This window comes from Falco cherrug, chromosome 18, assembly GCF_023634085.1.
Source record: "Falco cherrug isolate bFalChe1 chromosome 18, bFalChe1.pri, whole genome shotgun sequence".
NCBI classification, from domain to species: domain Eukaryota; kingdom Metazoa; phylum Chordata; class Aves; order Falconiformes; family Falconidae; genus Falco; species Falco cherrug.
The window spans coordinates 1,777,978-1,801,460 of NC_073714.1; the positions used below are offsets into that span (position 1 = coordinate 1,777,978).

The 23,483-nt window shown below is 61.6% G+C and overlaps 1 protein-coding gene across 8 annotated transcripts in view; it reads left to right on the forward strand.

The window, feature by feature from the left end:
* Positions 1–4,698: 4,698 nt before the first annotated feature.
* Positions 4,699–23,483, forward strand: part of FGFR1 (fibroblast growth factor receptor 1) — a 29,847-nt gene continuing 11,062 nt past the window's right edge. For 4 of the 8 annotated variants that reach the window (XM_055696163.1, XM_055696164.1, XM_055696165.1 and 1 more), the window contains exons 1-5: positions 4,699–4,943; positions 11,790–11,998; positions 21,380–21,643; positions 22,394–22,477; positions 22,821–22,996. In XM_055696163.1, coding sequence (XP_055552138.1) covers positions 11,908–11,998; positions 21,380–21,643; positions 22,394–22,477; positions 22,821–22,996 — 615 coding nt within the window. In that variant the 5' untranslated portion in view covers positions 4,699–4,943; positions 11,790–11,907. The remainder of the gene's footprint in view (positions 4,944–11,789; positions 11,999–21,379; positions 21,644–22,393; positions 22,478–22,820; positions 22,997–23,483) is intronic. The other 4 variants (XM_055696168.1, XM_055696169.1, XM_055696170.1 and 1 more) reach the window with 2 other exon arrangements.

Sequence of the window (23,483 nt, forward strand, 5' to 3'; positions counted from 1 at the left end):
ATACCGCACCAACGTCAGGGAAGTGGCAAAAAAATCCTGGGCCTGTGCCCTTTGAAGGCAAGGCAGGATGGCTTTGGTGTTTTGCTCTCCCTGGCTAAGCTTGTGAGATCTCCTACATGCCACGTCAGTTGGCAGAGCCCAGTGTGACTGTGGGTGCTCTAAGCACCTCTGGTGCTGGGGCTGGTCACCTCCTCCCCGAGGGAGATGGTGCTTGGGCAGGTCAGCAGGCAGGGGCTTCTGAAGGATGAGTTTCCCTTCACTGCCATTGGAAGGGCAGCCAAGTAGCAGAGGACAAGGGGATATTAGTGCTGTTGAGATCCAACCAAGGAAGGAAAAAGCCGGTTTGGGTCAATGCTGATAGCCCAGGTACCACTGAGCAAGGAGGGTGCTGGGGACCCAGCCTGCAGAAGGCTTTACCCTGGCACAGCGGCATCGCAGAGCTGCGGCTCCGGGGCACGTGTGGTGTGGGCTGGCTGGGGATGCGTGCGGCTGAGTGATGCTGCCAGGGGCGCCGACCGAGCCTCACTGGGCAGCTGAAGTCCAGCTGAGTGCCAGCAGCACCCATAGCTGCAGCCAGAGCCACTAATGATGTTTTATGGAGTTGGGGCAGAGAGGTGGGAGTGGGGGCTTCCTGTAAAAGGCAGCACTGCTTCCAAATCATGCCTGGGAGCTGATGCTTGATCCCTGGTGTTGCTCATTTTCATGTGTCACGTTTCCCTGGGAAAGATAGTGTTTTGAGAGCTCCCTGCAGGGTCCCGCTGGCCAGTGGCAGGGTGGCCTGGCTGGCCACTGGCTCTTGAGAGGGGCTCGACTTCTCTCTGAGGTGGCATGGGCAAACCACATCCATGCATCCCAGCTGGCGAGCTGCTGGCCTTGTGGCAGCATGCTGAGTCGCTCTCCGTGACTCAGATGTTCCAGCTGATGGGAAGCAGTTTGCCAAGGTCAGACAACGCACCTGGAAGTCTCTGCAGATCTCTGAGCAAAACCTGCTGCCCAGCTGGGAGGGGAGAGCAGGGCAAAGGCAGTGGCTGTGCCTTGGGGATGAGGAAGGAGCGCGGCACAGGCACAGCCTGCCCTCGGTGCTGGGGGGACAGACATGGGTGTCCTACCTGAGCCCCAGGGCCAGGCTGCATCCCATGGCACAGCCGTGAACGTGCGCACACACTTGTGCACACCCGGCACTCACCACGGCGGGGCTGGTGTGCGTCCCGCGGGGAGCAGCGCCCGCGCACATGTGTGCTCTGCCTTTCTCACACAGGCTCGAAGCCACAAGCCAGCCAGCTGCCTGCAAGGAGCCCCGCACCCTGATGTGCTCCGGCCTTTTCAGGGAGAGATGGAGCTGACAAAGTCTTTGTCAGTCAGATCTGTCAGGGAAAGCTCTTTGTTCTTCAGCATTTGCTCTTGCCTCCCCCTCTCCAAACCTAAACTAGATGCATCTGCTTTTGTTTTCTAAATGCAGAATTAGGGACTGAAAAGAGCCCCTTTGTAGTGGGGAGGAGGGGAGAGCTGCAGACCTTTAACTGGGAATGCAAGGTCAGGGGGGAGCTGCTCTATTGTGCTGGGACTCTCCTCCTCCAGCTCAGCCCTTTCTGTGCCCCCTCTTCACACTCTGGTTCCCACTAGAACCACTCTGGATGCAGGGAAACCTGCCTGGGCAGGCGGGGGAGGACAGGCTGCTCCCCCAGCCCCGCTCCAGCGGCTGTGCCAGTGCCCATCGGCATCACCGCCGCGGCTCCCGTGCCCAGCTGCAAGGATGGTGTGGATTTGCCCTGTGGTGGGTTTTGCCACTTCTCAGTGTGGCAGCCAGGAGCTGGTGTGCAAAGGGGGGTGGCAGAGACAAGGCTGGTGAGCGGAGGTGGGCAGCCTGGCAGTGCTGAGCCTGTAGGGTCTATACGTGTGCTCGTGTAGGGGATGTACCTGCTTCTCTTTCTCTGGCTTTTTTCTGCATCAGGGCAGCTCTGCAGTATGCCCCCCTCTTCCCAGCCACCTCCCCAGCGCTCTCCCAAGGAGGTGGATGACCCAATGCAGATGCCAGCCCGGGGCATGACCACACATGGAGGCATGGTCTGGACCACGGCTGCACACCAGGGAACATCTCCCCATGGTGCCTGTGCCAGCCTGCCATCAGCCTTACTGCCTCCTCTCTTTCAGCAGCAGCTGGTTCACTCTTCCAGGCAGAAAGGATTACGTTTTAATTAAGAACCTGCAGCTCCCACAACAGGAGCAATACCCATCAGCAGTGCTGGAAGGGAGCTCAGCCCGGGGAACTGCAGGGCTCTTTGGAGGAGGCAGTGGTGTGACCAGAGAGCAGCGGTGGGACAGCCCTGTCAGGCTTGGGCAGGCACCCAGGTACCTTTTCCTTGCCAGCCTGATGGCATGGCCTCCTCCGGCTTCCTCGCCCTGGCCCAGACACAGCATTCCCATGGGAGCGAGCTGCCCCAGCCCTGCTGCCCACAGGGTTTGAGGTGGGATTTACCAAGCCAGCACAAAGCTCAGAGTGCTCCAGTTTCCATGGTGGTACCCAGCAGCACGGAAGCTGAACCTGAGCGATTGATGCTGCTCCCCACCGGCTGGTGCTCACGGGCTGCGGCAGGGATTTGCCTGACACACCGTATGTTCTTCAGCTGTTGTGGTAACTGAGACCTACTTTAAGTTTATCTTAATCCTGTTCTTGATTAACTGCAGTTAAACTGAAACAAGCCCAGGTTAATGTGAAATTAGCATCTGCGTTACCTCAACATTGCATCACCGATGAAAACGTGTGTGCATAAGAACCCAGCACATCACCCCCCCAGGTCCAGGAGAAAGGCCACAGGCTGGCCGGGGCTGGTGCTGTCTGACGCTGCCGCGGCACAGTCCCCCAGCCCCCTGCCCATCCCTGCAAGTACAACCAGGCAGTGAGCTCCAGCTCAGTCTGTGGGGCCCTGTTGCTCCTCAGTCTCAGCCACGGCCCTTGGCAGTAACCCCACCGGCTCTGGGGGAGCGTTTGTCCCCCCGTCCGTCCTGGGGAACCTGCCCATGCTCTGCTTATGTTACCAGATGGTGACAGCTCATGGTCACTCCTGCACTGAGCCCTGATGTGATGCTGAGGTCAGGGATGCAGCCAAATTCTCAAATGTCCCAGGAGCAGGGGATGGTTCCCCCCATTTTCAGACAACACCTTTACTTATAAAGGCCCAAGGACTTGTGTCCTGTTGATGCAGCCAAGCAGAAAACTGTCCCCAAGGAACAGCAGCTGCAGAGGTGCAAGCCCGTCCCCTTTCCATCGCGAGGTGCTATGCTGCAATCCCATAGGGTCCATTTTGGGGCCAACATTACCAAGCCTGGGACAGAAACCCAGGGGAGGCACAGCCGCTCTGGAGGAGAGCAGGGCCAGGAGCTGCTGTGCAGGGCAGCTCCCCCCAGCTTGTGTGGGTGCCCAGCAGCCTTGCCAGCCCACAGCGGCCTGGCTCTCGGCTGCTGGGTGAGGAGGGGAGAGGAAAGCAGGCCTGGGGACGAGCGGCTGCCTAGGATGCCCTAAAGGTGCATGGGGTGAGGCGTGCTTGCAGGGGGCTGGGGTCAGCTCTGCTGCCCTGCTGTCATCGAAACATTCCCCATGTTTGGCTTGCTGGGAGAACGGCATCCCAGCAGGTGTGTTACCTTCCCCCCTTCTCCCTGTCCACACATCTGTTGTCCTGGAAAGAAAATATCCATTGGGTCTTGGCATGGCAAGCTGAACAGTTGCCTGAACCAGCAAGAGGCTGCTCCTGGAGACGGATGCCCAGCATTTGGTTCAAATATAGCTCTGGTGATTGACAGGGCTAATTCAGCCTGTCCTCTTCCCTGTTATAACTTAATCACTTGCACATTGCCTCGCGCAGGTCTTTCACTGCCAGCCGGAGATGTCTTCATCCTGGGATGCCCTGACTTAGAGTCTGACTTGGGGCTGCTCCCGTACTTGTGCTTCCTGACGGAGGCTGAACCGCCCTCTACCATCCCTGTTACCCTGCGCCAGCCCAGTTTTGGGGGAGCTCGTCTGAGCTGCATGAACTGGGGCTCCGTGGGGTGGGCTGCCATGCTGGAGGGTGTGGAACGCAGGCTGGGTTCACTGGTGTGGCAATATCCCACCTTGCCCTCCAGCCTGGCGCCCCAGCATGGTCCCAGCTGAGACTGAGCAGAGGGTGCCCGTGCTGCCCATGCACGTAGAGAGTTTTTGGGGTGCCCCATGTTAGAGCTGCCATGCTCCTGCTCCAAACCTCGGTGGAAGGTTGCCCGATGTGCACAGCTGAGCAGGGCAGGGACCGCAGCGGCAGTGGGTCCTGGACGGCTCCTGGGAAGGATTTGGGTCTGGCAGTCCTCTCCAAACCTGCGCACAGCGAGCGGGTGCCCCGGAGCCTCGCTCTGCAGGTGGGCCGGGCGAGGGGCTGCCCGCAGAGGGCAAACGGTGGGGTGCAGGAGAGCCCCTCGCCCCCGACTGCCCGCCGGGCCCGGGGCTCCGCCGGTGCGACCGAGAGCGCGGAGGCGAGCGGCACAGCCGGACAGACCCCCGCAAAACCTGGCGGGGACCCCCGGGACCCTGCTGCCGGGAGCCCAGCGCGGGGGCTCCGGGGGGCGGCCCGGCCCGGCGGCGACTACAAGCCCCATCAGGCCGCTGAGGAGGAGGAGGGTGGGAGGAAGGCGGGGGCGGAGCCGGGGGCAGGCGGCGGGGCGGTGCGGGAGCGGCTCAGTCCGGCGGCGGCGGGCGCACGGAAGGGACGCGGCGGCGCGGGCAGCGGCAGCGGCGGCCGTCGGGGCGGCCGCGCCTCCGGGAGCGCCTCCCGCCGCCACCTCGGGGCCGGCCCCGCCATGGGGCGGCCGCTGTGAGCGCGGCGGCGGCCGGGCTGCGCTCCCGCCCCGGCCGGGGCTCCCTCCATTGTTCCCGGGAGCGGCGGGCACCGTGCCGCGCCGCCGTCCGCGGGGCTCCGGTGAGTACCGCCGCCGGGGCTGCCCGGCACCGCGGCGTATCGCTTTGTGCTCCGGGGGGGCGACCCGGGGCCGCCCCTGGCCCGCGAGGGTCCGCCGCGGGCGGACACCCCTGCCCCCCCCCCGCCTCGGGCGCGCCGGTGGCCCGTGGCGGGGCGGCTGGCAAGCACCGGGGCGGGGGAGTCCGGTTTGCGGGAGCTGGGGGGGGGGGTCGCGGACACCGGGGAGGTCCGGCTTGCGTGTGTCGGGGGCCCCGGTTTGCAGCCCCCGCGACTGGAGGGGCTCGGTTTGCAGCCCCCGCGGAGGGGTCCGGGCGGCAGTTTTGAAACGCGGCGGGTCCGAGCCCCTCGCTGGGGCCGAGCCGGGGCTGGGAGGCTCCCGGGGCGGGCGGGGGCCCCAGAGCCCTCCTGGCGGCGGGGGTCCCCGGCCCGGGGCTGGCGGCTCTTTGCCGAGTTGCTGCCCGGTCCCTTATTCCCGAAAAGTTCCGAAGAGGAGCCTCGCGCCTTCCAGAACAAGATGGAAGGGGAGCTGGGTTTGGTTTTGTTTGAGGTCGGGGGTCCCGGGGCGGTGCGGCGGTCCCCAGCACGTAACGCGGTCCTCGGGTTTCTGTTTCCCTTTGTGTTTGCCAGCCGCAGCGGGGAGGAGGGGGCTCCCCGGGCTGCCTTTGCCCAAACTCTTCGGGGGTCTCTGGGAATCGCCCTCGCCTGTGCGTGGCGAGCGCGCGGGGAGTGCGGCGGCGCAGCGATGCTCGGGGACCTGCCGGGGCGTACAGCCCTGGGCACCGGCTGGCTTTCGGCTGGTGCTGCTGGTTGCCCGGTTTGTGGTTTTTTGGTTGGGCTGTTGAGGCCGTGAGCCGCCCTCGCAGCCAGCTGGCCTTGCGTGAGGCGCGTTCGGGCTACACCGTGGAGCAACGAAGCCGCCTGGCGATTCCCTTCTCGACCCGGGTTGTGGAGTTACTGCCCCGTGCCGCGGGTGTCACGGCTGGCCGGGGCAGCTTCCTCCCCGTCAATGTTTAAACCTCAGCGGTGCAGTTCGCCCAACTGCTTGCGTTAATAAAACAGATGGGCTTGGAGGCAGCTGCTCTGCCAGGGTCCCAGCCAGAGCGAAACGGGGATTTGTGTTCAGGCGGAGGCGGTGATGTGCTCTGGCTGGACATCTCCGGGTGCTGACCAGCTGGGTGCCGGTGGGGGTGCGGGGGGGCAGGCGCCCTGCCCAGCCCCGGGGATGCTGTGGGAGCGTGGAGCCCGCGGACCCCTGCTCTGGCTAGCAGCCATTTTCCCCACACAGGAGCACTTCCTCCCTTAATCTCTGTGGTGGCTGGCATGCACTGTTGCCTTTTCGTTGTGTTGCTCGGAGAGGATTAAAATAAATAGTCCCAGCCCTGGTGGGGTGAAGGCAGGAGCGACGCCGTTGCAAAAGCAGCCTGCGTGCACATCCATCGGCTCAGGGCTTGGCTGTGCGCGAGGTGCCTGCCCCGGCTGTGCTGGGAAGGGGCCCACATTGCTTTCGAGTGTGAACTGGAGCTCCCCGTTTACTGATCTGCCTAAAACCGTGAACTGAACTAGGAGCTGTATTGCTCCCAGCCCCAGATGGTTTCCCCCTGATGCCCTGGCCCCCCAAGGCTGCTAGGAGGGGCTGCTTGACTGGCCCACATCCCAGTATGAACTGGATCTCCTGGTCTCTTCCCACTACAGACTGGATCCCCTTGGCCCCCTGCCAGTACAAACTGGCAGCTGTAGCCCAAAGCCCCCGAGTCTGAGGTCAGCAGGGAGTGGGCTGGTGTTTGATTAGTGCTAGGCAGTTCTCGGTGTTCCTTATGGGTCCCTTCCAACTCGAGATCTGTGATGCTGGGGCTGGGTCGCAGATGCTTGTCCCATCCCGGTAATTCAGCTTTCTCCCTGGTTTGGGAGCTTCTGCTTATGGGCACAAAGGCAAATGCAAGCAAATCTGTGCCAGAATGTTTGCTGGGGAAGTGTGTGTCCTTCCCCTCCCAGCAGCTTCCCTTGGAGGAGCTGAACATAGTGAAAACCCCATCCAGCATCCTCCCAGGCTGGATAACAGGTCTCTGCCTCTTCCAAGGCATGGTAGACTGGTTGTATCCCAGTCTCCCTGTCCTCCACCAGTCCCGTCCTAGAGCAGGCAGTGGTACCAGCCTAGTGGAGACTTTTGGGTACCAACAGATGCTCTGTAGATCTGAAAATCAAGCCCTTTGGTAGGGATCCCTGAATTTGAGGACGCTTCTGAAATGGAACTGGTTTTACAGAGCTCTGTGGGTGAGGGTGGTCCTTTCCCCATCCTTCCTGCCCCATGTGCCAGGCTCCCCTGCTGCTAGATGCCCGCAGCATGCAGCGAGCTCAGTGCTGGAGATACCCTTGGTAGCTGTAAGGCCTTAGGGCAGGCTGCAGCGCACATAGCCGGGAAGGGTTAATGCAGTATGTATGCTGCACAGTTGGATATTTATTTTTCCAAGCATGCATCTGCTTTAAGCATTATAGTTTTGCCCTATAGTTACATTTGCAGTTGTGTTTGCTTTTTATTTCGGCAAATACTCTGTTCCTGACCTGAGCTGCAGGCTGGGGCAAGGAGCTGGGCAAGGGAAAGGCTTTTCTCCCTGCCGCCCAAAATTTTTGCCTTTGGCGTGCCCTTCTTTCCCAAGGGCATCTGGAAGGCTGCTTGTGTTGAGCCTCAAAGAAAAATTGAGTCTCCTTTTTTTTTTTATTTTGGAGGGCATCTGTGCCAGGCAAGGTCTCTCGCTGGCAGTCACCACCTCTCCACCCTGAGGGATGTGTGGCCCTGGGCTGGGTACAGCCCCCCACTGCTGGCTCCTGAAGCCTTCCCGACCTGGCAGCCGAGCTCAGACTCTTCTCCCTGTTGAATTTGGCCTTGCCCCATTGTTTTTCTGCCTGCTGCATTAACAGGCTGGTCGCTGGCGCCGAGGCACCCTGGCGCTCGCCTGCCTCTGGGTTGCTCTGATGTGGTGGATGCCACAGGGGCCAGCTCTGCTCCAGCGGGGAGGCAGAGGCCAAGCTGCCCCGGTCCAGAGCCTCCCAGACCCCTGAGCCAGCCGGCGGCAGCTACCTTCTATCACCGCCGGCAGCCCCGGCACACGGACCCCGGATCGGAGCAGGGGCTCTCCACACGGGAAGCCACAGGCTGTGTGCCTGGGCTCTGACCCTTGCTGCCTCAGCTGGGCAGCCTGCTCCGGCACTGGTTCCTGCTTTTGGCACCTTGGATGCATTCCTGGGGATGAGCCACGGGACGGGAAGGGGCTTCCCCACTACACTCAGCCCAGAAACGCTCTGCCTGAGTGTGGAAGGTCTTGTGCTGAGTCCCTGGGACAGCTCAGCTGGGTGACTCACTGGTGCAGGAGCAGCGAAAATGCAGCCCTCGGGGTCCCCGAGCAAAATGGGGGAGACAGGTTGCACAAGGCTGTTTCGGCATGCAAAGGTGGTGTGGGAGCATCATCCCCGATGTAAGGGCTTGCAGGGAGCCTGTGCCCCTGCGAGGGTGCACAGGTGGGTGCAGGGGTGTCCGTCACCACTCCAAAATAGCTGCGTGGGTGTAATGGCCAGTTGTAATTGCAGTCTCAGAGACAGGTCTCTGAGGGGCAGTTAGCCCTGGCTCCTCTCTTGCTGCTTCCATTTTTAGTTGTTTGAATCCACCCCAGAGCAGTAAATTGCAGTGTGCTGGGGAGCGGGGACCGTGCCCAGCAGCAGCCAGAGACCCACCCTGCTCAGACTGCTGTCCTCCCCAGCAAACGGTTTCCTGTTGGGATTTATATAAAAGCTGTATAAACACAGAGAAGAGCCATGCTGTTGTTTGCACAGGTAGGAGCGCTCTCCCCACTTCCTCACCTCTTTGCAGAGCAGGTACAGAGGAGCCCTGGGGGGGGCAGGGGCCGTGGGGATCCCCGTTCCCCTGCAAAGGAGGGAAGGGTCTGTGCTGCCCCTTCCCTTCAGCATCCTCTCCTCTCTGAATACCGGGATTTCCTCCGGTGCTGCTGGGACTGGCTGGGGGAGCAGGCAGGATGCTGGGTTTGACCCCCGTGTGCAGGATGCGTCCCCGTCCTGCACCTGTCTGCCTTCTACAAAGCCATGGCTGCTGCTGCCTCCCTTTCTGCCCTGGGAAGCCGAGCACTGGTCATGCACTCTCTCTGGATCTTGGCAGCCATCCCTCCCTCTCCCTCCCAGGGACTCTCCCAGACTTGGGACAGCTCTTTGCTGCCGAGTGATCCATACGCCATGGAAATATGCTGCTGTCAAGCCCCTGAATCAGCTGGAAGGCGCCTGCTCAGAGGTGTATCTGGAGAAGGGCTTTGCTGTGTGCCGAGCCAGCACTGACTCATTTTTCAGGAACTGCTGCTTCTGGAGGCGCTGTGCTCCCCTCCCTCCATCCCTCCCTCCCCTCGGCGGGCTGGCTCGGAGGCCCACGCAGACGCTCCGCATTAGGGCATGTTCCGGGGAGCATGTGCTGTCGATAAACAAAACCACTTAGAGACAGAAAATAATTTCCAGAAATACCAAAGACTTTTTTTTTTTTCTCTCCCCCCCCCCCCCCCCCCCGAAGAATTCCACCTCCCCCTTCCAAACCCTGATAAATTGTTAACATTCAATAACTATTTAAAAGCGTGCTGCCTGGCGCCTGGGAGCGCTGGCGCTTGGAGATAACACCGGTGTTTGCTGGGTGCCGCCTTTCCCGGCCCAACTGCTTGTGTCAATATTTTGGATCCCAAATGCTCCAGCACCGACCAGAGCCACAGCAGTCGGGGCAGGGAGGAGGCAGCCGGAGCCCCCAGACCTGCGCCCCGGCTGGGTTTCCTTGGGCTGCGGAGGCTGTTCAGGGGGTCTGAGCTCCCCTGGCAGTGCCCGCTGTTACACGGGGACCCTTTGGGGCTGGCACTGGTGGCTGCTCAGCCCACCCCCGGGGCAAAACCAGCGCTTTGGGCAAGGGGAGCGAAGGGGCTTGCTGGAACGGGAGAGGTGGTGGCCAGAGCTCCGGTGGACCGAGTGCGTGGGGAGGATGAGTAGCAGCTTATTACTCACTACAATTATTACTCACTGTTTTTAAGAACACATACTTTAGGCAGATGCCTTATGGCAAAAGGAAGCTCTTGTTCACACAGCAGGTTGGGAATGGCTTAGCGTGCAGCTTTGGGGAGCACTAGTTGGGTGGGAGAGGGACCCGGTGAGCTCAAGGTGCTCGGCAAGGGCTACAGGGCACAGGGGTCCAGCTGCAGTCTGGGGAGGTGCTCCGGCCTCTGGCTCCCGGAGCCTGGAGGAGGGTTTTGGAGATGGTATCATCCTGCCCACACCCTGGTCCTTGCAATTCTTCCAGAGCATCCACTGCCAGCAGCACCCTGGCTGGACCAGCATGGCCGTGCTTATGTTGTGCAATTAACTGGGCAGGGATCTTGCCGGCGAGCTCTTCGGCAAAGCCCAGTGGGACAATTAACGATGGCCAGTGTCAGGACCTGCATCCCAGGCTTCTGCGGAGCCGCAGATGTGCCGCGGGGGTGGAGCGCAGGGGTTTGCTCGCATCCACGCTGCTGGGAGCAGTTGGCCAGGGGTGTCTGGGCTTGGGCTTTGGCTCCAGTGTCCCCCTTGAAACGTGTTTTGGCAGAGCTCCATGCTCCTAGTGTGGCGGGAAGGAGGGATGAGGGCACATCCCTGGGGCACCCTGAGCTGGAACCAGGCTCCGCTGGGTTTCCCTGTACCAGGACCCGGCTCTGATGCCTCCCCACACAGAACGGTGTCCCTGGCAGGGGAAGGGGCTGGGGACCCGAGGGGGTGGGCGGGCTAGAGAGCCCAGCGTGAGAGCTGGCAGGAACAGAGCGAATTGCAGTATTGGCCGTGGAAGCTGGGGGATTTCTCCCCAAACAGCCACACTGAAACCAGCTGTCAGTGGAAAGAGATCTGCTGCTCCGGAGCGAGGCGCTGGCTAACCCCTTCAGCTCCGGGAAGGCGTTTCCATAAGGGGTGGCTGTGTGCATGCCCTATAGATTCTGTAGGGAGAGGAGGGGAAGGGGGTTTGCAGCAGGATCTGCTCTGCTTAGGGGTGCACAGTGGCATGGACATCAAGTTTTGGTCTGGATACGTGGGATTTGCCACCGTGAAGCCATGGGTCAGCCACAGTGGAGCAAGGTGCTGGTGGTCCTGGAGCACCTGGGGGTCCTGGGCCAGGTCCTGCACTGCCTGGGGCATTTGGGGCAGAAGATCTGGAAACAAGGGAGAGAGGCAGGAGGGCGTTTGGTGGCAGGTATGCTTGCACAGGGGAGAGGCAGCCTTTCGGAGCCCAACAGAAACATTTCTCCTGTCCCACAGAACTTGTCAAGATTTGGAGATTGTTTATCATCTGAGCAAAGATAAAGAAAGCTAAGAAACTTCTGGGAGTTGCCGCACCATGATGACCTGGCTTGGGCCAAGGGGGAGTTTGTTTCAGAAATTTTGCAGCATTTTGGTCAGTGTGGGAGTTCCTATTTTCAGCACAAACTAGGTGCAGGAAGGGGAGAGCAGAAATCTCCCTTTCTTCAACTGGTGATTGAAAATTTCTCTGACCGTTCTGGGAAATTTTGCTGCATTTGATTCTGCTTCGCCAGCAGTTTTTCTCTCGACACATCAGCGCTTTTATGCAGGAAAACATAACCCTGCCAATCAGAGCTGGGTCGCTTCAGGCTGCGGAGGGGTCCATGGGGACCTGCCACCGTGGGTCCAGGGACATCTCGCCGCCCAGACTGGATGCTCGAGGAGCATCGCCTGCCATGGCGAGCACATCCAACGCACGGAGCTGGAGGGGGCTGGATGGTGGGGGTGCCTCTTGCCCTGCTCTGACTCTTCTTTCCTCCTTGGCAGCTCGGAGGGGCTGACGGCCCGGCGGAGACCCCCCCCGCGCCCGCCCGGGGCCAGCCCGGGGTCCCCATGGAGTGGGAGTTGCGGAGCCCAGTTGCCAAGCAGTAGCCGCAGCAGTGGGATGTTTACCTGGCGGTGCCTCATCCTTTGGGCTGTGCTGGTCACAGCCACGCTCTCAGCTGCCAGGCCGGCCCCCACCCTGCCCGACCAAGGTAAGACACAAACCACCACACCGGGGAGCGCCCGGCTCCCTTGTCCCCTCACGTTATCTAATGGCGATACAAGACAGCTGGCCTCTCTTGTGGCAGGGGCTGCGGCGGGGGCACGGGCACGTCCCCCAGCAGCAGCACGGGGCTCAGGTCAGCTGCCTGGGAGCTGGCGGTGGGGACGTGGCGCGTGTTGTCTGCTGAGAGCAGTTCGTGTGGGCACAGAAAGTGTGTGCGTGGCTCCGGTGTTGCCTGTGCAAGTTTTAAACTCGAGGGAAATTGCGGCAAACTGTTGGTGTGGAGAAGCCTGGGGGTTGTGTCCCGGGCGGGGGGTCGTTGTGTGTTGTGGCGCTTGCTTCCATCTGCAGCCTGAGATGGGTGTGAAGCCTTCTCCCACCCCTGCTTGACACTGGGGTGATCCTGGGCTCAGCAGGTGGGGATGGGGATTTGGGTGCAGGGTACCAGTGCAGGTTTTGCCAGCTGGCAGTGCATGGGATGAGTATGCCCCACAGAGACCCCAGGGAAAACCATGGGGCATATGGAAAACCAAACCGGGGAATGCCCATGGTGCTGGGTTTGAAGCCAGGGCTGGCTCAGGTGGTTCCTGCAGCCCTGATCGCTGCACCACTGGGGCTGGAGAGCACGGACCAGGGCATCCCCCTTGCTTTTCATCCCTGCTTTTCCCAAAAAACCTTGCAAGGGCTTGTGGCCTGCAACGGGCAGGCGGGGGGTGTGCTGCTGCAGCCCTGCACAGCTCTGGAGCGTGGTGGCACCCTGAGATGCAGTGGATGTTCTGAGTGGGTCACCTGGCCCTGGGGACAGCTGGCCCCGACAGAAAGCACCGCTCTAGCATTTCAAAGCCTTGGCCTTCCCCTCGGTGAGGCAGAGAATAAACAGACCAGGCAGCGCCGCACAGGACTCCTGACTTACTGCCTTTTGGTTTTAATTACCCAAGAATGTCTGGTCTGTGGGGTACTGCTTTTCTTTTTAAGGCTCACTGCTCCCCCTTCTCTCGTGCTCCCACCAAAACTCTGAGAGGCCGATTGCTGGTGCTGCCAGCGTGGGCACGGCACGGTGCCCCGGTGACCAGCCGCACTCCCCATGCTGCGGTCCCGTCACGGCTCAGGATCTGGGGGGCAGCTGGCACCAGCGAGCAAACCATGCTGCAGCTGGGGTCCCCACGCCGACCTCGGTGGGTGACGACAGGGTGATCCGGGCTGGAAGCGTGCCGGGGGGCTGGGGTCGCTGCTTCTGGTCTGAGCCACGAGTGCCCTGGTCACAGGGAGATCCCATGAGATAGCTGGAGCTGCGTGTGGTCCCTGGGGAGCGCAGGCTCCAGAGAGGAGCCTGGGCAGAGCATCGCTCACGGGGACCATCTCCGAGATTTTTCCGTTGGCGTGCTTACTCCCCACTTCTGTAAATAACGCAGTTGGCAGCGGTAAACATGTTTTTCTCAGGAGATTGCTCTTCCTGGAAGAGCTTTCCTGGCAGCGTTTGGGGTACGGAAGGCTCTCATGCTGCCGGGAGAGCGGCGCTGGCAGCCATGGCGTTGGGAAAGCTGTTGGGGTGTTCAGGCTGAGGGCTGGTCAGGGAAGAGGTGGGTTTTGGGGTGCTTAAGGAGCCCTGCAGCCCCCGGAGGGTTTGGGGAGCAGTGCCAGGCGGCGGGGGTGGAGGAGGAGAGGGTGGAGAGGAGGGAGCTGGTTCCTCGCCAGCCTCATGCCAGGGCTAACAATAACCTCTGGAAGCGTTTCCCGACATGGTTCTCACCAGGGCGGCCCAATTAGTGCCACAGCAGGAGCCTGGCTGGGGCAGAGTCGTCCCTTGGCTCCGGAGCTGGCTGGTGGGAACAAAATGTTCGCAGCAGGACGTGCGGGATGGGAAGAGCCGGTCCTCGACCAGCACCCGCAGCCATCCGCCAGCACCTTGTAGGTCACCTGCCAGGGTGGACTCCGGATCCACCCCGGGGGAGTTTGGGGTCCCGCAAGGTGCTCATGGGGGCTCAGCTGTGGGGCATCATCCCCCGGGGCCAGGCTCGCTGTCGTTCCCCCTCATCAGGGCCAGCATCACCGTGCTGGCTGGGGCTGCTGTGGCCGCTCTCGGGTCCCCTCCGTGGCGGAGGCAGCAGCTTTCCCGGACTTTGTTCTGGATGTTTATGGGGTTTCAGTTTACTCCCGGTTCTGAGGCAGCTAAGCTCCCTTCTCAGGGAGCGAGTAATCCCCCGCGCCCGGCCAGCGGCCCCTGCCTCACTGCGAAGGGGGATTTTCAGCCGCTGGCCCGCCTCTCCTCGTGGCATGGGGAGGGGGCTTGGGAACTCTGCCTTTGTCAGGGGATTGCTCCTGTTACCAAAAAATCTGCAGCAAATAAAATATTAACGGGCACTTACTGCATTTTATAGTTACCTAAATTTGGAGGTGGTAAAAAAGCCCCTAGTTAAGGGGAAAAGCCAAGAAATTTCCATGAGCAACCTCCATCTCCCTCCCTCACAAAGCCGGTCTTTGTCTTCAGGTTAAATAGAAACCTGCAGAAAATTGCCGAGGGGATTTTTTTCCTCCCTCCTTGTCTGCTATTGTCCTCGCCACTGTTCAGGCATTTCCACCACTCAGGGTCTGCCTCATCCCGGCTGAGCAGGTTTTCCTGGGGAGCTGGGTGCTGCCGTCTCCTGGGGAGGGGGGTCCTGCCTTGGGCAGCTCGTTTTGGGGTGCACTGAGCCCCCAACAGCTGCCCCAGTGCAGCAGATACTTTCCCAGCAGATGCATCTGCCCTCTGGAGCAGGGGGCTTTGGCAGAGGAGCCCAGGGCTGCAGACCCCTCCCCGTGTGGCCCATTGGGGCGGGGGGCTGCCCCATTTCCCAGTGCCGCCGGCCGCCCAGCTGGCCACAGGCTTAACCCCCCCCCCGGCCCATCTGCAGGGCCAGCGGGGGCCCTGGCTCCCAGGGCTTTGTCGTGCCTGGCTCAGCCAGGGGGTCTCGCTCCGGACCCTACAGGAGCCAGAACTCCAGGGCTGGGAGCATGCTGAGCCTGGGCAGCTCCGGGGATCTCTGTGAGTATGAGGCTGTGCTCCACCACCGCTGCTCCCCAAAACCCACTCGGGGCTGGCAGGAACGTTGCATGTGATCCGGGGGCTGTAATGTGCACCCCCCACCCCCAGCAGCAAGGATGTTTTCTGGGGCTGTTTGGCACAGCTGTAGCCTGGGACGCACTGTGAGCAGCCACAGCATCCCCAGAGGTGGCACAGCAAGGCTCCTTGGCTTGTCCCCGCTGCTGACCGGGTGGGCTGCTGGCCCTCGGCTTTGTAACCCCCTCCCCATTTCCCTGCTGTCCAACTCCCCCCCACCTCGTTTTTGCAGCTCTTGGTGTCTCCCCACCCCTTGCACAGGGAGCCCCAGGGTATCAGTTTTGGAGTAGCCCACTCCTTGCTGAATCCGTGCAAGCAGCTTGGAGATCTCTGCCAAGCCGTGAAGCCTCCTGCACTTTTGCTGTTGATGGCAGCAGCCCAGGATCGTTACTGGCCCTTGGGGGAGGGGGGGGGGGGGGAGCAGCCCCCCCCCACACCTCCGAGCCCTCCTCTTCCCCAGACACTAGTTGCCGCAGACACTTGTTCCCCAGGGCATCGTCGTGTCTTCTGGGGCATCACGCTGCTGCCTTCCCCTCCCAGGCTGTCGAGCAGGCATTGTTCCCTGTCTCCCGCCTTTCCACTCGGATGCTGTCACTCCAGCCCTTAATTGAGGAGGAAAAAGAGAAATATGAGTCTTAGGGAAAAGCAGGAGTGCTCTGTTGGAGCCTGGGCTGCAGAGCTGCCCCACGGTGAGCAGAGCCACACCAGGTGGGTGCAGGGGTCCCCCCACGTGTCTGGGGGCTGGCTGGCTGGCTCCCCCCTCCATGTGCAATAGCCTCAGGCTGTCCGGGAGAGATGTGGGGAGAGGAACGCAAACTCTGCCTGCATCGGCAGTGAGGCAGGGCCCAGGCAAAGCCAGCGGTTATTGCAAAAAGCCATAGGCACGTGTGCAGGTTGGGGTGCTCACTTGTGCCCGCCGAGGTGGGCAGGACCCCCCCTGGCTGTCCCACGCCTATGGAGAGCTGATGGGCCAGTGTCTGTGCCCCAGGCTGCTGCCCCCAAGGGCTCCTCTCTGCTGCAGAGCTCTGAGCGTGGCCGGGGGTGTCTGGGGGGGAAGGGGTGGATTTATTCTGACAGCTTTGCAAACTACCAACGCGCCTGTTAATTAAGTGCTGCTTCATTCAACGTGCAGGCTAGGAAGAGCAGGAGCACCTGGAGCAGTGCATAAATCCCTCTCTCCCTGCCGGAGGAAGCATCCAGGGACCCAGAGAGTGGCAAGAAGTCCACTGCCTCCCAGGCTGGCTTGGTCAGGAAGAGCCATGGGTGCCCTGAGCCCCCCCGGAAGAGCCATGGGTGCCCTGAGCCCCTGGTGCTTGCCTGCTGTCATCTCCCTCTGCAGCCTGTCCCCGGGAAGGGGAGCTGGGGATGTGCAGCGCCCTGTGAGCAGCAGGGATGCAAGGGTGTCCCCCCCCCGAGCTGGGGGGGGCAGCAGGGCGAGGAGCTTTTTAAATAAGAAAGAAGCCAATCCCACATCCCGGTAAGCGCTTCCTGTTGGGATTAGCGGGGCTGCCGGGCATGTGTGTGCTTTTTCTTCAGGAAATACCTTCGGAAAGCCCCGCTGGGGTCTCCAGGGCAACCGGCGGCCCCGGCCCCGCGCCCCCCGCCCGCATTGTCCCCGCGCCGCTTTGTTGGCCGCTTTATTGCCATCGCCATCGCCAGCACGGCCCATGGCTGCACCGCTCTGGGGGGCTGTGCCGCTGTGTGCGGGCACGGCTGGGGGCACACGGGCAGAACTGGGGGGTGAAGGTTAATCTGTGCCGCTCCCCTCCCCAGGGCTGCTGCCCCGTGTCCCTGTGCCCTGCTGTCCCCATCGGGGGCCAGCCCCAGGGGAGCCGGTGACAGTTAAATGCACTTGGTGACACTCTCCATCTGGCCAGCGCTCGCTAGGCTCAGCTCTGCTTTCAGTTCCATTTCAAAGCTGGAATAAAGTAATAAACCCATGGCGGGCTGCTCGGGCACTGCAGCGTGCGTCTACTTTTTGGGCTCATTTGAAGGCAGAAGCGTGATCTGGCTGGGCTGGAGCTGCCCTCGCCTTGCCCATCCTCAAGAGTTTAAGTTAAAAAGGGAACAGCAGATAGTTTAGATGTGCCAGACCTAATCTGTGTTTTGCTGCTTTCTCCGGGCGGGCGAGCAGCAGGCGCTGCTGGTATTTTGTTGGCTCTCCTCACTCTTGCCCTGTTTTGCTCCAAGGGGGCTGTGAGCACCCCTGCAGCCTGCCTGGGGTGGGGAATCCCACCCATGCCAGGGATTGCCCAGCGCCCACCAAGCGCTGTGCGATGCTGGGAGCATCCAGAGCCTTGCTGTGTGGTGCAGGGGCAGGCAAGGGCCCGGGGAGGAGAGCCAAGCGTTTGTCTGGCTGATTAAGCTTTTGCTCAGGTGGCCTGCTCGGGGCTTGCTTGTGCCCCGATGGAGCAGCCGGCCGGGCTGGCAGCTCTGCGGAGGGGCTGCACCTGGTGCCTTGGTTTAGGTTACAGAAGAGCAGAACATGAGAAAGAGACATTTCAGGCTGATGGAGTGCAGCAATCAAATGGGCTCACCCTAACTGACATATGTGGAGGGCTCGCCGGTAACACGGCGGTGGCTCACCGCCGGCTGCTGCCAGGCAAGGGGCAGCCCAGGACCATGGCGCTCCCGGTGCCCCCCCGCCGCCCTCCCTGGGTGTGCAGAGAGGCTGCATTTCCAATGGGACGTCTGTGCATCAGCTGCCGCGTGAGCCGGGCTGCCCCGGTGCCAGCAGGGCTGCCCCGGCAGCCACCGTACTGTCTGCGTGCCAGGGCCGCCCCGCCGCAGCATCGTCCAAGCGGGCCGGCCCCGCTCCCGCCCGCAGGGTGAGCTAACCTGGATATGCTCATTAGCCTGTGAATTCGTTTTCAGGCCGTTCCCACCATGCTGTGTTTTCCGCCTTATCCCTGAGTGCCAGAGATGTGCTTTGGGTTACCAAAGGGCAGGATCCTGCCTTGGCCTCTGCCTTCCCTCTCCCGTCCATCACACTCGACGCCTCAGTGCCTCCCTGGTCATGCTGTTAATGCAAAACAGCCTCTGACTCGGAGGGGCTGGCAGAGGGGGCTGCTGCCTTTGAAAGGCGATCTGGCCACACGCCGGTGGACCCCTGGGGCGCCCGCCTGGCCAGGCTCCTTGGCACGGCAGAGCCTGAGGCTCGATGGCATGAAGGAGCGGTGGCACTTACTCAGGGTGCCCGAGGACCCACGCGATGCTGTGCCCATGGGACACGGGGACGCTGCCTCCCTGGTGCCAGACTGGGGTGGCTCGAAGTTTTCCTTCCCTCCAAAGACCTTTTTTACCCCCAGGCCACCTTTTCCCCAGCCTGCAGATCCAGTTGAGAGGGGCAGGCAGGATCTTCGCTCCCCACACCAATGCAGGCAGGTTTTCCTGCAGACCCTCCTGGGCGAGCCGATGGGCAGGAGCCCGTGGCAGTCCCTGCGGCAGGCTCAGGGAGGAGGTGACCAGTACGAGCTCCTGGACCCAGTGGTGTTGCGCTGGCCAAAACTGATCCTGGCCCAGCATCAGTTCCGTTGGGGTGTGGTGGGATCCCGCAGGTCCAGCAGCACCCACTGTGCTCTGTAGGACCCCAGACCTGCACAGGGCTCCTCATGTGGCAGCATGCGGGCAGCTGGGGACAGGCGGCAGGGACATCAGGGGACATTTGCAGTGGGAGGACGACCTTGGCAGCTCTGGTCACCTTCTGCAGGTTAATCTATTCAATAAGGAATAAGTTTGTCAGTGTGTGTGGAAGGGCAGAGCCGAGCACAGCGAGGTAGAGGGACCAAGATAAGGGCAGATACTGCTGTGGCTGCAGCTCCGTGTTTCTGCTGGTTTATGTTCTCATGGCTGTTATATCGCTCGCTGACCTTGCTGTTTGAGAAGGGGGTCGGGGTGCACAGGAGGGCCTTGTGTTACTGAGTCCCACGGTGTTCAGACAGACGGTGACGGGACATCACTGCTGCATTGTGTGCATTGGAAGATGCCTGTGACTAATCACTTGAAAAACAAATCAGAGCTACTCGAAGTGCCCGTCCTGCAAGGCTATGAGAGAAAGCCAGGGAGAAAATGGGATTGCAAAAGCAAGACCCTTCCCCCACCACCTAAGGGAGTCCCACCAGGCTTCACCTTCCACATTAAAACGCTTGGTAGCCCTGTACTGGTGGAACTGGAGCCCTGGCCTTTGGTCTTCTAGCAGCTGAAGAAAGTGAATTTGACCCCAGCATGCTGTTTTCCTTCAAGTGCTAAGCAAAAGAAAAAGCAGAAACTCTGGAGCTGCTCAAAGACATTTTTCCCATGAAGATTCTCATAGTACGAGGATAAGAAAAGTGGCTGGAAAGTGAAGTGCAGATCATGATGCGGTAAATGAGAGTGTCTGGAGAGCGGAGCTTTCATTTTTGGCAGCAGGGAGCCAGCGGTGGGTCCTGGGAGGAGCGGAGCCTTGCTGATGGCCCCAGCCCTGCACGGCTCGCTGCCAGCCTGCCTTGGCTCAGCTCAGGACAAGGGTTGACCAGAAGGGTCTAGTGCAGGCAGAGACCCTCTGCCAGCTTTTGGCAGCTGATGGGCCCAGGACGAGCTGCTCCATGGCTGTTCAGGGGAGAGGAGGGGAGAAGAGGGTGTACTTGTCCAGCTCAGTGGGCACCAAGAGTGGGCACATGAGTGGTGCTGTGAGGCTGCCCCTCCAACGCACCTCGGATGCTGTGGGCGTTTGTGATTAGCTGCTGTCCTGCAAATTGCCGCACTCGCTGGGGGCCACCTGAGTCCCAAGTGAGACCTGTGGCTTTGCTGTTGCCCCCGTGACTGGAGTACAGCACCTGTGGGCTCTGTGCCTGCTGTGCACCTCAGTCCTTGGCAGGGAACAGCTCTTGAGCCACAGACCAGCTGAAGTTTCGACATTTCCAGATTGTTTCTGCTGGGCTGCCTGCACAGGGTTTGTGAGGATTTTCCAGCCCCTGCTGTGGACCCCTCTGATACAGAGCAGTTGCACTGTGGAGAGCCTTGGCTGTGCCACCATGGCACCATCGGCTCTTGCCCTCAGCCTGCCTGAGGCTGGCCTGCCACCAGCCCGGAGGTGCAGTGGGAATGCGGTGCTTCCTTCCAGGATGCTGCCAAGCGGCTCTAGCCCCCGAGAGAGATGCTTGCAGTGGTGCCACGTGCTCCTCCATGCAGGCTCAGGACCTACAGCCGCACACACCAGCCCATGGGCCTTGTTCCTAGGATGATGCTCACGCTGCATCCACCCTGCACCATCGCAGGGAGCCTCAGCACCTTGTGGAGCTGCAACAGCCTGAACCCTTCCTCGGGCCACGAAACTGGAAGAGATGGTTTGAAACCCAGTTGTCTGCACCAAGCCCAGGACCAGGAGAGCCACTTGCACACCACCACGGAGGGTGGAGAGCAGCACTAGAGGACAGAGCTGTATCTGCATGACCAGGGCCAGGAGAGACAAGATCACATAGCAGCGGGATGGAGAGAAAGGATCTTTGTGCTGCTCTCACAAATGTCGCATCGGGGAGCAGCTGCAGTCCTCCCTGCCCGGGGTTGCTGCGAACGGCAGCGCTGCAGCCGGCACCTGTTTCACCAGAGCTCCCCTGGGCTGACCTTTCCCAGCGATGCTGCTCTCGCAGACCCTCGCTCCCCTGCCTGCTGTCCTGCCGCAGCCCCCTCGTCCTCCTGCCCTTCCTGTCCCTGCCCCGAAACGCTCTAACCAGGGTGAGGGTCCTGGTGGCATGGGGACCCTGGCCTGCTTTGCTGGCTGCCTGCTCATGGTGTTGGGGATCCTGAGACCCCTGTGCAGTGTCAGAGCCGAGCAGGGCTTTGGGATGCTCCTGGGAGAGGCTGGGTCCTGCCCAAGCAGTCGCTGCTGGCTCAGGTTGCCCCCTTTCTCCTCTGTTTCAAAGCCCCTGCCATGGCTTGCTCCCTCTGGGCCGAGCAGTGCTTCCTAAGAGACCGAGGGGGGTGAGAATGCGTTTGAACAGCCCTGCCACTGAGCAGGTCCTGCTGTGGCAATGAAGCACTTGGCGCTGCTTGGGGTGCTCTGCCTCTGCCTCCCCTGCGCTCTGCAGCCGCTGGCTCCCCTGCCCTGGGCTCACTGGGGCAGCCGGTCCTCGCTGCCGCAGCAGGAGCATCCCAGCACGCATGTTGCCTCATTAACACAGAGCCGTGGCAGCAGCAGCATGGTCTCCTTTGGTTTCTATTTCTTTTCTTTCTCTTTTTTTTTTTTTCTTTTTTTTTTTTTTTTTTCCTTCTTCTTCTCTCTCCTAACTCCTCCAGTTCTGCCCAAAGCAAAAATCGAAGTGGAGTCCTACTCGGCCCACCCCGGTGACCTCCTCCAGCTGCGCTGCCGGCTGAGGGATGACGTCCAGAGCATCAACTGGGTGCGCGACGGCGTCCAGCTGGCCGAGAACAACCGAACGCGCATTACCGGGGAGGAGGTAGAGGTCAGGGACGCGGTGCCTGAGGACTCAGGGCTCTATGCCTGCATGACCAACAGCCCCTCGGGAAGTGAGACCACCTACTTCTCCGTGAACGTCTCAGGTTCGTAGCGGCCCCGGGCGTGCAGGGAAGGGGCAGCCCCGGGGCCAGGCTGTGGAGCGAGGAGCAGGCTGCCTCTGCACACCTCTGCATGCTTGCCGGCACGTGCACCGGCTACGTGTGGATCTGCCCGGCTGTGCAGTGAGTTCGGGTGGACCTGGGATCTGGGGGTGCCTGGAGGGGTTACCGGCACGGTGCAGTGACCTCCCACCTGCCCGCGGTGCAGGAAGAAGCAGCCAGAGGTTGTCACCCGTTTGCATGGGGCTGGGGGGGGCTGCCTGCAGGAGTGGGCACACGCTGGGCTGAGCTGAGGTCCATGTTGGCATTGATGGAGTGTGAGGCTGGAGAAGAGCAAACGCTCGAGATCGGGAGGTGTTCACTGAGGGTTGGGGCGTTTCTGTGCCCGCAGTGTCTTGGCTGCTGCCCCAGAGGGGTTGGTGGCACCAGGCACTGGGCGAGAGTCATGCTTGGACACACGACATGGAGCTCTGAAATCACCTCTGTGGGCAGAATGGTCCACAACGTCTACAGGCTGTGAGCACCGGGACAGCAGCACTGTCAGCCCTGGCTGTGCTTGCGGGCATGCACAGCATTCACCCGGAATCCCCATGCCTCCCCACCGTGCATCAGCGCTGCGCTGCCCTGCGGGGCACGGACCCGTGCCACCGACCCACGGTGTTCCAGTTGCTGACTGGCCCCGCTTGGGAAGGGTCTGCGCACGGATGTTCAGCCGGCCCGTCTCTTCTCTTGCAGACGCGCTCCCCTCTGCGGAGGATGATGATGATGAAGATGATTCCTCTTCGGAGGAGAAGGAGGCGGATAACACCAAGCCAAACCGTACGTGCAAGACGGGTTTGCCCCTGGTGCTGCCCTGGCCTTTGGCAGGGGTGAGGGGAGGCTGGGCACACTTGCAAGCCTTGCCCAGGGATGGAGAAGGGCAGACGAGGGCGGGCAGGGGCTCCTGCTCCAGCCCGGGGCACCTCGCAAAGAAAGGGCCCCGCAGGGTGGCTGCGAGTCGCCTCCCCTCCCTGCCAGAGCCAGGCTCAGCTGCTGGCACCTCTCCAGCTTAGCCCTGCTCTGGGCATCCTCGGGGTTAAACCAGGAGCAAAACACTGGAGCTCCCTGTGGCTGAAGCCCTGGTGGGTTTCGGCAGTGCTGAGCCCCCGGCTCTGCTCCCCAGAGGCTATCGCTCCCTACTGGACCTATCCCGAGAAGATGGAGAAGAAGCTCCACGCTGTTCCTGCCGCCAAAACGGTGAAATTCAAGTGTCCGTCGAGTGGGACGCCCAACCCCACGCTGCGCTGGCTGAAGAATGGCAAGGAGTTCAAACCTGACCACCGCATCGGGGGGTACAAGGTACAGGAGCCAGGGGGGGCAGGGCGGCACGGGGCTGCACACTGCGGGGGGCTCAGGCTGGCGGGTGCAGCCTCTGTCACCTCAAGGGGCTGGGGCTGGGGGACTCTGGGGGCGGCGCAGGAAGGGGGAGGACTGGGAAGGGGCTCTGCAGCTTAAGAGGCACCAAGCCCCCTGTCCGCACAGCCCCCAGCAAGGGCAGATGGGCCTCTCTGACATTCCTGTTGCAAAATAGCCCTACGGCAGTGACCTGCTTCTGGGTCATGTTTGCACCAGCAAAACCTCTGGGGGAGGGGGCGGCGGACAGAGCCAGCCTGCCCTTGCCGGCTTCCCCTAATCCCCCCTCTGAGGGGAGTGGGTCTTGGCGTCCCTGGCAGGCGCGGGGGCTCTCGGGGGTGCCTGGCAGCCCCGGGGTGGAAGAGCCCCTCCACTGCCCATCAGTGGTCAGCAGGAGCTGTGCCAGCAGCCTGGGGACGCGGGCTGGGTCTGG